General features: G+C 40.1%; 1 protein-coding gene across 5 annotated transcripts in view; it reads right to left on the bottom strand.

The window, feature by feature from the left end:
- The window catches only part of IQCH (IQ motif containing H), a 256,643-nt gene that overhangs the window by 100,359 nt on the left and 137,523 nt on the right, over positions 1–18,761 (bottom strand). For all 5 annotated transcript variants that reach the window (XR_007519882.1, XM_049905656.1, XM_049905654.1 and 2 more), the window contains exons 12-13: positions 10,818–10,901; positions 5,706–5,881 (exon numbers count right to left, since the gene is read on the bottom strand). Coding sequence is in view for 4 of the 5 variants with exons in the window: in XM_049905656.1 (XP_049761613.1) it covers positions 5,706–5,881; positions 10,818–10,901 (260 nt within the window). In the remaining variant the exon portion in view is untranslated. The remainder of the gene's footprint in view (positions 1–5,705; positions 5,882–10,817; positions 10,902–18,761) is intronic.

Here is an 18,761-nt window from a genome sequence, read left to right as displayed (position 1 = left end):
AAAACTCATGAAAAGTTTTACACACAGAAACAATCTTTGATGGTTAAGAGGGAGGGGACAGGAGGGAAAAGCACTAACTAGACATAGATAAATGGTACACAATACTGGGGAAGTCAGTACAATCTGACCAAGGCAAGGCCATGGAAGCTCCACAGACACATCCATACTCCCTGAGGGAGTGAATTACTGGGCTGAGGGCTGTGGGACCAGGGTCCTGGGGAACATCTAGCTCCACTGGCTTAACATATTTTATAAAGAAAATGTTCTATATTCTACTTTGTTAAGTAGTGTCTGGGGTCTTGAAAGCTCGTGAGCGGCCATCTAAGATACTCCACTGTCCCACCCCATCTGGAGCAAGAGAGAATGAATAAACACAAAGACACAAGGGAAAGATTAGCCCAAAGGACTAATGGATCACAACTATCACAGCCACCACCAGACTGAGGCCAGCACAACTACATGGTGTCTGGCTACCACCACTGATTGCTCTGACAGGGATCACAATAGAGAGTCCTAGCAGAGCTGGAGAAAAACACAGAACAAAATTCTAAATCACAAAAAAAGACTAGACTTATTGGTCTAACAGAGACTGGAGAAACTCTGAGAGTATGGAACCCAGATACCTTTTTAACTCAGTACTGAATTCACTCCTTAGGTAACCCTTCAGCTAAAGATTAGACAGGCCCATAATGCAATATAAGACTAAATGGGCACACCAACCCAGAGGCAAGGACGAGAAGGCAGGAGGGGACATGAAAGTTGGTAACAGGGAACCCAAGGTTGAGAAGGGGTGAGTGTTGACATGTCGTGGGGCTGGCAACCAATGTCACGAAACAATACGTGTATTAGTTGTTTAATGAAAAACTAATTTGTTCTGTAAACCTTCATCTAAAGTACAATTTTTAAAAATGGAAAAAAAATGTCAGTGCAAATAATATAATGCAAAGGTGCTTAAATTAGAGGAGAGTTAGAAAGATTTTACAGACTAGTACCTACTGCCCTAATTCTAATCAGAATTATCTACTCAACATGGCATTAAAAACGTGGAGAAATGTTGAGCAACCATTTGCAGGACCATCAGCTGCACCACTTACTTTACAAACTGTTGGAGAGAAAGAGACAGGGGAGCGCCTGGATTTCAGTCTTGCCTGCACTTCTACCCTTCCTTCAGAGTAGGTGTTCTATTTTAAGCTCCTTAATAAAAAAAAAAAATTAAGCTCCTTAGATCTATGCAAATCTTCTGCCCTTTCTACCATAACTTAATCCATTTTTAAAATATACTTCTGAGAATGTGGTTCTAGGAAACCCCTCATCTTCTGTCAGACAGTGGCTGGTAACAAAACAGTTGATACTTTTCTTCGGCTGGGTTCTCCAGAGAAGGAAAATCAGTAAAGCGTATATGTACATATAGAGAGATTTATCTCAAGAAATGGCGCATGTGGTTGTAAAGACTGGCAAGTCCCAAGTCCCAAGTCTGTGGGTCAAATGTCAGGCTGGAAACTTCTCCTGACTCATGCAGTTGCAGGAGAAGGTCAGATGGGAGGCCGCTAGCTCACATGCTGTGGAGGCTGATAAGTTCCAAGACTGGCAGGCAATACACCAGGCTGCTAGCTCAAGTCCCGAGAACTGGAGGTCAGGTGATGACGAGCTGGATGCAAGCGAGCAAGCTTTGCCAGAATGGACATATATATACATATATATATTAGATGCAGGCTGTGCCCCCAAGGAAACTCCCCTTACAACCAACTGGCTGAATACATCAGATCACATCATGGAGGATGACTACATCATTACGTAACTTCCAAACTACATCACTAAATAATTGCCAAACTACATCATTACATAACTGCCAAACCACTGAGAATCATGGCCCAGCCAAGTTGACACACAACCTTAACCATCACAATACTTCTTAAGCACCTAGTGGGTTTGGATGGTTGATTACTGTCTTTCTCCATTGTATACTTCATTCCGTTCCTTTTCCTACAAATTATTCCAATGAGGAAATGTAAAAAAATTGAATGGGAAAACTGGTGATTGGAGCCTCAACGCGTGTGGTGGGCTTCTCTAGGTGCCCAGAAGAGCATTTCAAAGGTGGCAACCCTTTCACCTTAAGTTCACAAGTTCAAAGCATTTTGACAGCTATCTTCTCATTTGATCCACAAGACACTATATCAATTAACAGGCCCTATTGTGGAAACGGAAACTCTGGCGGCATAGTGGTTAAAGAGCTACGGCTGCTAACCAAAAGGTCTGCAGTTTGAATCCACCAGGTCCTCCTTGGAAACTCTATTGGATAGTTCTATTCTGTTGTATAGGGTCCCTATAAGTCAGAAACAACTCGATGGCAATGGGTTTGGTTTTGTCGTTTATTGCGGAGAAGGGGAAATTGAGGCTCAAGTGAGTCACACAGCTAGTAAACGGTAGAGACAGGATTTGAACCCAGTCGATTGCACTCTTCCTATCATGCCACAGCTGCCACCATTTTGCCCATTTTACAGATTAGGAAGTGAACATCTGGTGGTTTATGAGGTATGATGAGAGATGGCAGATGCGGCAACAGAACCAAATGTTAAAGTTCTGAGCACATTTCCAGCCAGGATGGATTTGCGTCTCCTCTAGGTTTGATTAGCTCTATTGGCAAGTACTCTACTGACTCTGGATTATAGTCAACTGGGGGCATGCTTTACTTTCTACTTTCAGGCAAGATGGTACCACAGCACTGTGTTCAGTAAGTGTTTAATAAAGATTCAAATGTGAGTGAGTGATGGCAGAGACACATTACTGGCCGTGTGTCTTGTATGACCATTTAGAGAACCCATATCTTCACATCCGGGCAGTGGATTAACACAGATGACAAAAATCTAGAATGTTCCAAATACATGACGCAGCATTTTAGCTACATTTATCACCACTGAGTTAAGTTTTTTTTTTTCTTGACCTGAGACAAAAGGTACTTTTTAAAGATATCTTTGTAAACGTTAAAATGTTCAAAAATGGACATGATGACAATAATTGCACATTTTACCACTACCACCAGTGTCTTGGAGAGATGTGCAAATAGATTTTTGGCAAGCTTTAAAAAAAACTCCTCAAAGCCATCCATTTGAATGAAAATCAGTACTGATGTAATCTCTCAAATCCGTTCAAAAGAAATAAAGCAATAATTAAACATGAGCAGGAACTGATTTCAAAGTGAGAGGTTAATTTTTGTATTTTTGATTGCCTATGGGTGATTAATTACTCAAATAACTTAAACTTAAACTATGAGAAGCATTAAGTACTTAAAATATTCCCTACGTTTCCACTTATGAAGAGGCAAACCCAATCTACGAATATAACTCCGTATATCTGTGACTGTTGTCTACCTAGCTCCTGCTTGGAAGTTGTGGAGCAGACTGGGAAGGGTACATTTCTCAGATGAAAGAATTATGGAGTTGGAAAGGACTTTAAAATGATCTAATCCATCATCTCACTTTACAGATGAACAACAGAGACCAGAGAGGTAAAGGGGCTTGCCCAAGGCCACAAGGTCACCCAGGAGCAAAGCAGTCATTTGAACTCATAATAGTGTTCTGGGGTCAGACAGATTTTGGCTCACGATCTGGCTCCACTAATAACCTTGGACTGGAAAATGAGTCTTGGTTTTCTCAGCCATAAAAGGAGATTGATAATTTGTACCTTCTCGTATTGCTCTGAGGACCAAATGAGAAAACGTATGCTAAGCATCTAAGATAGAAGGCATTTGATAAATGTTCAGGCACTTTCCTTTTCCCAAATCTAGTGCCTCTTCCCCACCCCATGCCTCTTCAACTCATATGGTCATTTCAGAAGTACAGGAAGTCTTTATTAGCAACCATTAAGCATTAGCTCCAGTTTCTGAAGGAGAAAACCAGGAATTCAACTAAATGTTAATAATAGTTCTTTTTCTTCCTTGCTTTCTAATGTCCACAATAACTATGCCACTGGGGCCAGGGAATAGCTAGAAGCACCAAACCAATCCGTGCAATGGTGGAGGATATTGGGAGATTCCAAAGAATATAAGTAAGTGGCAATGATTTGTCCCCTGTCCTTTCTCTTGCTTCCCTGCTGCCCCTGCCTTCTTCTTCCCCAGCCAAAGATGCAGGGAGACAGAACAGAGTAGAGGGCTTCTGAGGGAAAATTGAGGTGTCCAGTTAGGAAAAAAATAAAATCTTCATCTTGTTAGAAAAGAGCAAACCCTGATGACAATTCAGTGAGTATACCAACAAAGTACAGATTCTAGGTGCTATAATCTTCCCCAGTTCTGGCAGGACTTTTCTTAGCCTTTGTGCCCCCTCCTCACCTTTTGTGTGTGTGTGTGTGTATGTGCATGTGTGGGAAATCATGATGCCTCTGAAGTGCCCAACATATATGATGTCTCCTGTGTAAAGCACGCAGTTTCTCTGGCAATAGATAACTGACTTTGGTACATCCCACCTGTGAATGGAGGGAGCTATCTTTATTAGCAAATTCAGAGTCTTTAATTGTAAAACAAAAGTCTCCTCAAAATTGCACAGACCATTGGGTATTAAAATGGTGGTCAGTGTCATAGATTGAATTGTGTCCCCCAAAATATCTGTCAACTTGGTTATGCCATGATTCCCACTATTGTGTGATTGTCCACCATTTTGTCATCTGATGTGATTTTCCTATGTGTTGTAAATTCTATCACTGTGATGTTAATGAGATGGATGATGTTGATGAGATCTATAAGATTAGATCGTGTTTTAATCCAAACTATTTTGAGTTATAAAAAAGAGATGCAAGTAGAGAGACATGGGGACCTCATACCACCAAGAAAGCAGCACCGGAAGCAGAGTATGTCCTTTGGACCTGGGGTTCCTGGGTGGAGAAGCTCCTAGACCAAGGGAAGATTGATGACAAGAACCTTCCCCCAGAGCCAAGAGAGAGAAAGCCATCCCCTGGAGTTTGTGCCCTGAATTCAGACTTCTAGCCTACTAGATTTTAAGAGAATGAAGTTCTCTTTATAAAAGCCATTTGTGGTGTTTCTGTCATAACAGCACTAGATAACTAAGACAGTCGGTTAACATACAGAATTTAAATTCTTGTTAAAATGTAGAGAAATTCACTTCACACCATCTCAAGCACAGCCTTATGCTTAGAATGCTGCCCTCAGGGTTCCATGAATTTCTCAAAGGCCTTTGTTTAGGGATAGGCTTCCACTCAGAATTAATCCCATTCATTAAAAATCAGTACAAATGTGACATGGTAAATCAACCCAAATTCTCCTGAGGGGGAAAAATGTCATGGAGTGACAAGGAATACCAGTATGGAAATCAGAAAACATGGGGCCCTAGTCTAAAGTCTGTCCCTAACTAGCTTTGTGACCTTGGGCAGGACCAGCTTCTCTCTACCTTGGTGTCTTCCACACAAAACTAAGAGAAAGGGACTGCAGATGTTATAAATTCACCTACTTGATGGTGCCACTGTATCACTGCAATTAGGCTTTTAGCTACAGAGAAACTGGGCAGGAGTAGCTCAACTAAGTCGGAAAGTTAAACTGGGATATTTATTTCCTACAGTCCAACTAGTAGTCTAATCAGTAAAGCTGTTAAACTTGCAATAATATTTCACTGATGTGTACCAGAGCGTTGCAAGTTATAAAATTTCCAATTTAATTTTACTGCATCCCTGAAGCCGCAGTAATTAGAAGACAAACTCACAGTGAAGATGTTTACAGCTTCAGGGGTGATAACTTTGAACCTGTCCTGCAGGTCACTTCTGGCCTCAGGGTTCCCCGATTTGACAGCTGCCTGTAGACTCAGGATTTTATGGTAATACAGCAGTAACTCGTCATCCATGTGATGGGAGCAGATGTAGATGACGCTCACATTGTCATCTAAAACAATAGGCACAACGTTAATTACTGGAAGAAAGGTAAATGACATTATGAAACCTGGCACTGAACTGACGCTGAGCACTTTAAAATAAAGAGCACATCCAAAAGCCACAATAAAGTTAATTTAGATTGGTTTTGTACAAATCTTAGCAATTTAACTGGCTTTTCTGCACTTCAGCATTTCTCTAAAGAAAAGATAAATAATAGCGTCATCAACAAAATAGGTGCAATGATTCCTTCTGAAGGAAGGGCTGTGAGGTACCATGGACCAGTACTTTCAAATAATATGTAGGGATTCAGCTACACAACTCGCATTAACATCAACGGGAGTTGTCTACTGCTTCAAAAGTTTATCCCATTCACTTCGGTAAATTATAAAAGAGAGCTCTTAACTTTAGAAAGCTGATGAAACTGCAATATCTTATTCTGCCTGGTCTTGACAGGGCCAATGTGGGGAATGTCCTGTCCAAACAAATGGTCTGATTATGACCAGAGTAATGATAATTTCAGGAAACTAACCTTTTCCTGCTTCATTTCCAAAGAGAAGTATTTCCTTAAATAGCACATCTAGTGATTCTTGGTTTAAAGGAAACACTCTCTTAATTTAACTTAACTCCTTTTTGAGATGTGCTTCTAAGTACATAGAAAGAAATCCTAATTAAATATCTTATCCAAATGGAATAGTGATATGAGATTGCCCGCTCCACGCTGCAGATTTTTTTTAAGGAGTACAAACAGGAAGTCAGCAGCCAATGGAGTCATTCATTCATTAATTCATTTGTATAATAGCTGACTGATGAGTAGGGGCAAAGCACTTGGCTAGACATGGAGAGAAGTACAGCAATCAAAGCAACTGAGATGTTGCCCTTGGCGAGCAAGCATTTCACATGTGCAAATACCTGTAAAACACGGGGAGAGTAGTGGGCACAAGGAAAATTGCAGCCTGGGTACTTAGAGTTTACAGGAGGGAGGTAGAGCTGGGAAGGCAGCTTAAGACTCCTTTGTTCACTTTGCTGGAGTACACAGAGCATGTTGTTGTTGCTGTGTGCTGTCAAGTTGATTCTGACTCATAGTGACCCTGTATGACAGAGTAGGACTGCCCCACAGGATTTCCTAGGAGGCACTAGTCCCTGGAGAAGGATATCACACTTGGTAGAGCAGAGGACCAGCAAAAGAGAGGAAGACCCTCAATGAGACAGACGGACACAAGGGCTGCAATGATGGGCATAGCGATGGTTGTGAGAATGGCACAGGACTGGGCAGTGTTTTGATCTGTTGTACACAGGGTCACTGTGAGTCAGAAGTGACTCAACGGCACCTAACAACAACAATCTTTATGTGAGCAGATCGCCAGGTCTTTTCTCCCGTGGAATGGCTGGTGGGTTTGAACCGCTGACCTTTCAGTTAGCAGCCAAATGCTTAACCACTGCACCACCAAGGCTGGTTCAATTCTGGCTCAGCTGCCTTGAAACCCAGGGCACATGATTTAACTTTCAAAGCACTGGTTAAGTCTGGCTTAGCTGCCTTCCCTGGGCACATTATCAAACCACATTTTTTAACCTTTCAAAGCACTTGTTTCTTCATAGGTAGAATGGGAAACCTGCTGCACAGCGTTTGAGAGAGTATTAAATGAAAGAATACACATAAAGCACATTGTGCAGAGTCTGGCACATAGCAGGTGCACAACAAATGGTCCAGGTGCGTGCCCCGCCGCCCCACTGACTAGGCCAGCCAACAGTGATTCCCGGCCTGCCTCTGGGCTTGTGCTTTTAATCAGTTCCTCAAGACTTAAGGTGACTAAGTGGTATCCTCTGCTGTTTCATCCTATTGTTTCAAATGTATTAATTTTGAGTCTCCAAGTTCCTTCAAGGCAGGAAGCAGGTTTTACACCCTTTCCTGTATGGCCCACGCCCTGGTACACTGCGCAGAGCACAGAAGTCAGGCAATAAGTACTTGTGAGTTGACTGGGGGATTTGGGGGGATGAACAGAACCAGGAAGTGGAAAGTCTTACACATTTAGAGAGACAGGCGCCACGCAGGAGGAAGCGCCCCTTCTGGGGGCAGGCAGCCTGTGGCCAGAGGCAGTGTCTTGGGATGGGAACAAAATTGAGCCCAGAGTAGGTGCTTTTTACATTTTCCCGTTGCCTTCGAGTTGATTCCGACTCAGCGACCCCACAGGAGAGTAGAACTGTCCCATGGGGTTTCCAAGGAGCAGCTGGTAGATTCAAACTACTGATCTTTTGGCTGGCAGCTGAGCTCTTAACCACTGTGCCACCAGGGCTCCGAGTAGGTGCTAGGTAAATGTAAATATTTAAGTGACTCCAATTTAATTTTGAAACCAAATTCCACATAAACCTCAAAATAAATTGAGGAGACGGTAGTTAAATAACTTGTTCCAAATTGCTGAATGAGCAAATCAGTTATTCCAAATCCTGTGTTTTCAAGAATAGCGTCCTACCAAACTAGTGGTTTTTAAAACCAAACTAGTAGTATTTTAAAAAGTGTAAAAGGACAAGACACGAAAACAAGCAACATAAAGGGCTTAGAGACGCTGTGTAGCCGAAGAAAAATAGACTTTTCTTGGGAAGAAATTTCTAGGTTACAAGTGATACTAAAGCATGTTGCTAATTTTCACCTTTCTGTTCATTTCTGGCAAAGGAATACATACATATCACTAACACTAATACCAGGCTTAGTGCGACTTGATCACGAATTTACAAATATTCAGAATTAACTGACAGGCAATTTTGGAAATGAATAAGACGATGAAAGTTGCTTTGATTGCTGGTCAGTAGTTAACATCAGTCACTCTTTTGCTTAACTTATCCAGGAATTGAAAACACAAGTTATTGAGGTCTCCAGCTGACACCTTCGACTTCACAGCCAATGTTGGAGTGACAAGTCTTACCAGCGTGATCGGATTATCTTGTTTCCCCTGAATAAGCGGAAAAATCAACACCTTTTAACAGAAATTAATTGATTTTTTTTTTTAAAAAGGATAATCATCTATCTTCCATGAAATTCTAATTTTTCTAGCTTTTTCATAGTTTTATTTCACAAGTAGTTTTTTTACTTCTAACTACTACTTATAAATGTCCATTACTCCTCTTGAAAAAGTTTGGTGATCGCACCACTGTATCAGGAAGACAGTGTAGCAAGAAAAGACATTTGGTTCATAATCTCTCCAGAAATTTCTACTTAGCACAATTTTCCATTGCAGGTAGACACAGACTGAATTTTTGAATTATTTAACAATAGAAGCCTAATTCAAGTCTTTTTCAATAATTGGAATCTTTTATAAAGAAATTCTCTGGTGATGGTTTATACTATAAATAGAAAGACATAGAAAAAGCTGAAGAAAAAAATTAATTCAAATAAAGTAGAGCAAAGTCTGCCCTCTGCTGCACTTGTGTGATTTCCACCTAGTCAGGTTTTGAGTTGAAACAGCTCAGCACGAACAAATCAATGTAAGTCATTAATAAACATTTTTTTTTTTGTAATGCTGAGAAACAATATTAGTGCCTAGGTAATAGATTAAAGCAATTAGACTATTATTATTTTAGGACTCTCTAAATTTCTAGCACTGATGTATTTTTGTTACCAAATGGCATTTATAAAATAATAATGATGCTGAAATATATATGAATCAAGTAAACTATGCCATTCCAGGGAGCCAGCTTAGTTGATCATTGATAATTTTAAATTCTCCCTTGTTTTGCTTAAATAAGGGCCAAAGCAATTATGTTTTAACAAAACAAAGTTCTTATTTGGTAACTAATAGGAACCTCACTTTGGTTTAACCCTGAATGTTTGGCCAGTACCCCCAAAACTAACTCAGTGTTATTGCTTATTGCTCAGGCTTTGCATCTTACGTTCTTTAAGTGGTACTGAATCCTGGCCTCCAACAGCATCAACCAAAGTCACCAAATCCATGCATGCTTTTCCCCTAGCCCCCGACTGGTGTCTGATTTATAAATGATCAAACTAGTATCAGAACTTAACTTTTACAAAGATGTATCTTTCACAGAATCAAGGTTGTATTTCTAAGACTTCCCCCCATAGCCACTTTTTGTTTTCTAATAATTAAATGATGTTTTTTTTTAAAAAAAACCATTGCCGTCGAGTTGATTCTGACTCACAGTGACCCTAAAGGACAGAGTAGCACTGCCCCATAGGGTTTCCAAGGAGCAGCTGGTGGATTTGAACGGCCGACCTTTTGGTTAGCAACTGTAGCTCTTAACCACTATGCCACCAGGGTTTCTGTATTTTAAGAAGCTTCTTCTAAAAATCTGTTTTCGTTTCCCTCTTTTCTTGCAATGAAAGCACAATGCTTCATTTCTGATACCACCTCCCACTTATTCCTGAGATAATATCACAAACACTATTGACACAGATAGGATAGTTTGACCTGACTCATTACCAAAACCAAAAACAAAAACGAAACCCACCGCTGCTGAGTCAATTCCGACTCATAGCAACCCTATAGAACAGAGTAGAACTGCCCAATTGAGTTTCTAAGGAGCGCCTGGCAGATTCAAACTACCAACCTCTTGGTTAGCAGCTTAACCACTATGCAACCAGGGCTTCCTGACTCAGTACAAGATCCAGTAAAGGAAGATGATTTGGGGCTATATAAGAGAGAAATACTTATCCAAGCCTGCAGCAAAGAGAATTTAGAAAACTGCCCAAGTTAACCGGTTAAAATGCCCATTTTTTCAAGTTGACTTCACTGTAAATCTGTTCTCTGAAACAAAACATTCAATTGCCCTGCAAGTAGATGAACCATCCAAGCTGTTTCCTTGTACAAAAACTACGAAAGAATCAGTCTGCGCACTGCGTTTTTCAGTGCAATCAAAACAAAAGCCCCCCAAACATTTTATCAACATCCACTGATAAACATCCCAAAGAGTCATGTGTGTAAAAGCGTTTACTGTACCGAAAATGTCACACAGCCTCCCCAGCTGCATGTTCTGCTGTGTGTCCATGTCAGCAATATGCTTTCGCACAGGCTGGGAATATCCTAAAAGGCAAACAAGGTGTCAAAACCCAGAAAAAAAAAAAAAAAAAACAGTCAGTATAACACAATGGCACACTAGAATTTCAAAATGTCCCAGTTTACATTTCAGAATTTCTGTGAAGTAGAGCAGCGCAGCTGCTGAGGGTGGGGTCCTTCCTTCTCAGGGGATCAGGCACTATTCTGGAAGATGCGCCAAGCATTACATTCTGCATCAGGGACGTTCATATTTTGTCAACGATGCCAGCACAGCTGCTGGGAACCAGAATTAGAAAAACTGGGGGAAATTTTCTGACATTTAACCTGAATGCTCAAGACGGCATGTAAGAATATTATACTCAGGTTCAAATAAATTGTTTTAGCTTTTCGATTTCTACTTCCTACGTGGCATTTTGAAGATGTAGCCCCAGAATCATTCTGAACTGACACAGATTTCAGAACAACCCCTCGCTGTCAGGAGTATGTATTTAAGTAATTCTAAATACTAAAGAAATAAGCTTCTGCTTACAGGCAAGAGAACTTTGAACCTTCAAAGGGTGAGAAAGGTTACCGCAGTTACTTTGTCAGTACTAATTAAAGCCTGCAATTTGCCTTCGTTTCCGTCGGAAGCAGCAGAGAAGGAAAACATGTGCGGATTACGACTGTCCAAAAATCTTCTGCAAGAGAAACAAGTGCGGCAACACTTTCTGCTGATATTTACGTCTTTCCAAAAAAAAAGCAAAAAGTAGATCAAAACATGAACTTAAAAGGCATTGCATACTCACGAGCAGGTATAATTGCTTACATGAAATTCAGCAATTATAGGCGCAACCTTTTTTTAAAATAAAATTGCTTTTCACATCTTGAAGAGATGCTTCAATGCCTCCTTGTGGTTAGTGAGCCCAAACACATGTTTCAAGCTAAAGTGCTATAGATAAAGTGATTTTATATACTGCATCTTCAAGCTGTGACACTGATTTCCTTCTCAGCATAAGGAAAACTATAGCAATTCAGCCAACAGGGCTTCAGATCAAATGAACTCTGATAATTGGCTCTTTGCTTTGATGTCAGTGTTTAAACACGAGACAACGTCTGGAAATTAAATGAGTTTACGATTCATCTAAAAGTCTCTCTTCTACTTTATGCTTATGAACCTAAGAACCAAAGAGGCAGAAGGACAAAACGGGTTGTTTGAATTATTTAGAAAATTATTAATTTCTCAAATAACTTATGGAACCATTCTGTGCATGGAAGCTAACATAAACAGCTGCAATTTCAATGCTGTCTGTATGTGTGATTACAATATTATAACTCTTGGGATTTTGTATATAGTTTATATATATATAATTCTATCTACAGTCAGTGAAATGTTTAGAAAGATGGGTGGTGAGTAACATATATCAAGACCATAAGAAGGCAGGAAAAATGCCTAAAGTATGATTAAGAAAGTGCCTGAGAGCATTCCATGAACATATTTCCTTTCAAAAGAAAAGATAAAAGGCAGCGTGAGATGTCTCATTAAGATGATGTCCAATTTAAAATAAAAAGATGTCTGATCACTTTGTTACCGCCTATGCAGCACGTGAGTGAATAAGGCTGTTGCCAGTCCAGCACTTGAGGTCGACTTTCCAACAAATTACTTGATACCTCTGTTACCACTGTTGAAGGCTGCACATAAAGTGTCTACTTAGAATTATGACAGACCTGGCTGATCAGTTACCCCTAGAAATATACCCATTTTAAAGAACTGAATGTTAACCACCTCATAGCACTGTTACAAGAGGACAATACGAAGTACCAGATGTGAAAACATTTTGTAAGCTGTGAAGTGCTATATAAACATCTCATTGCCCATTGCGGTCAGTCAGTTCTGACTCATAGCGACCTTATGGCACAGAGTAGAACTGCCCCATAGGGTTTCCAGGGAGGAACTGGTGGATTCAAACTGCTGACCTTTGGTTAGCAGCCCAACACTTAACCACTGTGCCACCAGGGCTCCATATGAACATAAGGTATTTCAATGTTATGAGGTATGTGCACTTCCAGAGCGTATAATAAGAAGAACAAATCCTGTAACAAGACTATTCTATGTGGATAAGATACATTATTAACATCAGAGTAGAAGTTTGGAGTCAATTTTTTTTTTTTAGGTTTATTCTTATTTTTTGTCATCCACAAGGTACATGTGTTCACACCTTGGTGAAAAGACCTCATCAATCCTGGCCAAAACCAAACAAAAAACCAGACCCGTTGCCGTCGACTTGATTCCAACTCATAACGACCTTATAGGACAGAGCGGAACTGCCCCATAAGGTTTCCAAGGAGGGCCTGGTGAATTCGAACTTCTGGTTAGCAGCCATAGCTCTTAACCACTACACCACCAGGGTTTCCAATTAAAAAAAGAAAACAGGGTTTCCAATAAAAAAAAACTAAATTTTTTTTTTTTTTTTATTGGAATGGCATATATTAAATACAACAGTGACTTAACCGGGAAATTACCAATAAGGATATTGCAGCCTGAGTTGTTTGGCAGATACGCCTGGTGTCAATGGGACATAACACTTTGGAATACAATCTATAGAGACATGATTGCCTCACAGGTCAGACTGTAATATTGGAGCAGTTTTGAGAGACCATTTACCTCAACCCTGTGGTGTAACAGATGAGAAAACTCAGTAAATGCCTGCCTCTTGTTCAAGATCACAGAAGCCTACAAATTGTTACGTAGTTCAGATAATACGTAGTTAGCTCTGTGATAAGTGGGTCACATTAAATAAGAGAGAAGGCAAGACTGCAAGTGCAAGTAGAAAAGAACTCCAGAATAGACATAGAGCCTTTGGCTCTTCTCTTGTTTTTCCTTTATTGTGGTAGGCAGAATAATGGCCTTCCAAAGATGTCCACGTCCTAATCCTCGTCAGCTGTGAATATGTGAGGCTACATGGCAAATGGGATAAAAGGCTGCAGATGGAATTAGGGTTGGTAATTAGCTGAATTTAAGACAAGGGGATTATCATGGATTATTCAGGTAATCACACACACACACACACAAAAAAACCCAGTGCCGTCGAGTCGATTCCGACTCATAGTGACCCTATAGGACAGAGTAGAACTGCCCCATAGAGTTTCCAAGGAGCGCCTGGCAAATACGAACTGCTGACCCTTTGGTTAGCAGCTGTAGCACTTAACCACTATGCCACCAGGGTTTCCCAGGTAATCACAAGGGTCCTTAAAAGTGGACCAGGGGTGTAGAAAAGTAGAAAGTTTGAGAAAGATGTGACTGTGGAAGAAAGGCACACAGAGATGCAACACTGCTGGCCTTGAAGGTGGAGGAAGGAATGTGGGCAGCTTCTAGAAGCTGGAAAGGGAAAACGGAATCTCCCCTACAGCCTCTAAAAAGGAATGCGATCCCACTGATATCTTGGCAATCATTTCTCCAATTTCATCTCCACCTTTATCCTTTTCTCACCCCCTCCACACTTCATGGCCATTCTCATCAGATGATGCTAATTGCCTCAACAAATGATGCAAACTGTCTCTGGTGGGACTGGCCTTTCCTTCACTGGAAGCCATAGAAACTCAAGAACATGAGCAAGGCAATGCTTAGTGAATAAGGCTTCTTGGAACTGGTGTGTGCCCCTATGGTGGACCCCTACTGCTGCGGTGGAATCACGTGCTCTTGAACCCCCTGCTTATTACCCTGCGGTTTATTCCTGGTTTCTTTTGTATACAAATCCTATTCCTTGACAACGGTGCGGTATCTGAGGCAGAGAAGGTATTAATTTCTGATTACTGAGTAATTGCCATTCATGTGATCCCCTCTGGCCTGAGATGGTGATCATCCATGCCTCAGTATGATGATCTGAAGCCGTGGTTCTCAACCTTTTTCCCATCTTGAAACACTTGATGGGGGATGTTCGAATGCATTACATGCTTCCAGAGGCCTGCACAGGGTTACAAGAGCAGCAGCAATAACTCTATCCCTTTCCCTTCCACTCAAGAGAGCCTACCGGATCCGAGCTGAGCGAGAGTGACATTATCATAGGAGTAATTTGAATTGCTCCAATTCGTAAAGAAAAGTTAACTGTTAGCCAACGTCAGTACTCTAATAGTAAACATTTAGGGGGACATGTGCCGTACTTCACAAATGATTGCATATCAGCATATTGCAATAATCGAGATAGCTGAGATCTAGGGATATTATAGTTATACCCAGATGTTAGCCACTTGTGGAAGTGTGAAAGCACAAGATACTGAGAGATCAAGAAGGTGGAACTCCAAGAGATAGCACCTAAGAGACTTACCTGGTTATTTACATAATACATCATGTGTTGGTTTGATTAAAATAAAGCTGGTAGCTGTTTTGGGGGGGGATTAGGGAATTTTGAGATGAGGATGTAGAAAACATTGTAGGCACTCAAACATTTTTTGAGTTTTTAAAACATTCTCAAATCAAATGGAGCCAAAGGGATTCTGCTGTGGTTCTGAAAGTAGGCTGAAGACTTTGTCTTGTTCAAACTCTTTGTCAGTGGCTGGCACAGCACTGCATTCAACAAAAGCCAGTGATTCTTAAAGTGCGGTCTGGGGATACAAGAGTCCCTTGAGACTCTTTTGGGACAAATTAGTTTCAAAACAATACAAAGACTTTGTCCTTTTTTAGTGTTATTAAAATTGAGCATTCAATCTCACAAGTTACAAAATACAAAAAGTTTACTGATGTGACTTCTGATTCCACATTGCAACAAACATTTAAGAATTACCAGTTGTCTAGTTTTGGTGTAGCAGCAAAGAAAAATCTACTCAATTCTCTGAAAACTCATCGCCGTTGAGCCGATTCTGACTAATGGCGACCCTATGTGTTACAGAGTAGAACTGCCCCATAGGGCTTTCTTGGTTGTAATCTTTACGGAAGCAGATCGCCAGGCCTTTCTTCTGCAACGTCGCTGCACGGCTTAAACCGCCAACCTTTAGGTTAGTAGTTGACCGCATACCACTTGCACCACCCAGGGACTTTACCAAAAAACCAAACCACACCCATTGCTGTCAAGTTGATTCTAATTCATAGTGACTCCACAGGACAGAGCAGAACTGCCCTACAGGGTTTCCAAGGAGCGGGTGGTGGATTTGAACTGCCAACTTTTTTGGTTAGCAGCCAAGCTCTCAACCACTTTGCCACCAGGGGTCAGGGATCTTAAGGGTTCTAAAATATTCTTCCCTTTTCCAATTACCTATTTGTGTAGGGCTAGATTTTCTTCATAGGCTTCAACCAAAACAACATATTGCAACAGACTGAATGCAGAAACAGATATGAAAATCCAACTGTGTTCTATTAAGCTAGATATTGAAAACCTATAAAACGATGCCACTCTTCTCACTAATTTTTTCTGTTTGTTTGTTTAGGAAAATACAAATATTATAAACTGCTATATATAAAATACGAATATAAAATATTTTAAAAATACAAATACAAAATTTTAAGTAAAACCTGTTTTTAAGTAATATTGATGGTAGGTTTATTGTTACTATTTTTAAATGAATTCATAAATGTTTTAAAAATTTCTGTTTTACTTTCTAATATCATAAATATCAATAGACACAACCCTCTTAAACCAAAGCTCTTTAGGCTCCTTAATAATTTTTAAAGGTGTAAAGCAGTCCTGAGACCAAAAAAGCTTGAGAACCACTGAACAAACCTTTTGATATTTTTATGAGAATGGAGATGACAGAGGTCTTAGTGTATGTGATATTCTCTTTTGAGCATATCCTAACATTAATCAATTTTATGACAAGCTTATGAGCTGCTGCCACTTTACACCCAGTTCAATGCTTTTTCTGTATTTCATGGTACAGCATCAGATAGCTCAGGACCAACCGGAAAATATTAAATGACAGGGTCACAGGGCCAGCTCTGAAAACTCCCCAGTGATTGAGCATCCATTGGGATTATGTGAATGAATAAAACGTGTTTTGATTTTAGGTTGGGCTATAAAGAAATTTGAAAGTTTAAGTGTACCTTGTTCCTGATCTTAAAAGATCTGGATATTTCTGGAAAATTCTGTCTGGGAGGTCTTGGCAGTACATCCGCCCCAAGGATCTAGTGTGGCAATACCATACATAAATTATGGAATCCATGATGCTACTTGCCAATATATATGTTGAAGACTGCAAAGATGTGATTGAAAGTCCTGTTTTCCCAGCTCTGAGGTGGAAAGAACAGAATGTATCTTGTCTATGAGTAGTCCACTCCAAGATGAGAAAGTAAAAAAGTGCTGATGTGTTCGGAGGCATAGTCAAAATGATTTCAGATATAACACTCTTTGCTTCAGTCTTCCACTCTGCCCTGTTCACAAATGGAGGGAAGCCCAACTTCTCATCTTCTGGGGGAATGGAGTGGAGCGAGGAAGCAACTATCTCCTGAGCATTTGGGGTTTTCTCCATTCAGTGTATGGCCAGTTGTGTGCACAATTAAGTTTTTCTATCTTTTTTTTTTTTTTTTAAGGCTTTTTTGACAGTACAGACCAGCTGAAAAATGTTGCTTTTGTGAATTTCACAATGACAGGATCCTACATTTTATGGAATGGAATATTTTAGAGACCACTAATTGTGCTATCCTCAAGGTTAATTTGTTGAAATAATGCACAGAGGAAAGAAGAACAAAGCTGAAGTATACATATTCCTTTTAGCCATTAAATCAATTAGAAATGAAATAAAAGATACATGAAGAGCAAAAGAAAAAAAAAAACCCACCTCAAAACAATATCACTTTTTTTTTTTTTTTTCCTTAAAGGACAAAGAGAATTGAGAGGGAGAACTAGTCACTAGGGGTTTAATTGGCTGGCAGCTGCCTCCCATACCTGCTCACAGCATTCCAACCCACACTTGGCACATCCTGTTTAATGTCCATATATTAACAAATGTCACTGAGTTTAAGTGCGGCACCAAATGACGCACTGTAATAAAGGTGCACAGGGGTTAAATTAAAGAGGAGAATAATCTGGCCAAAGACACTGGAAGCAGGACTAGTGTTTATCTTTATTTATTTATTTATTGCATGAATTCGTTTTGGGGTTTTTTTTAGACCTCTGATTTTTCTAGAGGAATTGGAATTCTTTGTCGCAGTGCTCTCTGACTTGACTGATAGATTTTGTTAGAAACAGACCCTAGTTTTCTATTCCTAGTATGAACTCTGGTAGATTATTTTGTTATAATTACCTTTCATTAATAAAAATGATAAAGATATGCAATATCCAATTAAGGGATCAGCTTATATAACCTGGGAAGCATCATTTTTTATCATCTTATAAAATTACAAGGCCAACTGGTTTCTGTCGACAATTAGGCAACAGCATCCCACCTATCCTGTGCAGTAAAAACAGCTGAATTTTTTTGTTATATCTAGGATAATGCCTGAAACATATGGCAGTCAGTCATGTTTCATAACCCCTCCTCTCAAAGAGAATACTTTGCAATGTGTAATTGTTTTAATATTCATACCATCACGCTATAGATTTAAAAAATACATTATAAGTATTTTGTGGTCAAAAACATCACTGAAAGGCTATCCTTTTTGCGTTTGCTGGCTTGGAGAATGCAATTATTCCTGCATGTGTACAACTGTGTGCAAAACAAATAACCAAATGCCTACAACTGCAATACATTATGCAGTTATCGGCTACTTGGCTGTCACTTTTAGGGCTCAAACAAGTTAGTGCAGCCCCAATTGGCTACTGGCATGGTGTAATTATTTCTAGGGTTAATTCTATAGCAGAATTGGTTGCAACTCTCCTACGGAAAGAGGAAAAGAGAACAGGGCTGTAACTTCTATTAAATGCCCACCTGAACCTTACAATCCTACCTACCAAGTTTCCCCCAGAAACAATTCTGCAAACA

The sequence above is a fragment of the Elephas maximus genome, chromosome 13 (genome assembly GCF_024166365.1).
Source record: "Elephas maximus indicus isolate mEleMax1 chromosome 13, mEleMax1 primary haplotype, whole genome shotgun sequence".
In the NCBI taxonomy this organism is placed as follows: domain Eukaryota; kingdom Metazoa; phylum Chordata; class Mammalia; order Proboscidea; family Elephantidae; genus Elephas; species Elephas maximus.
The sequence above is the reverse complement of the archived record's forward strand: the minus strand, read 5'-3'. Positions and strand labels throughout refer to the sequence as shown.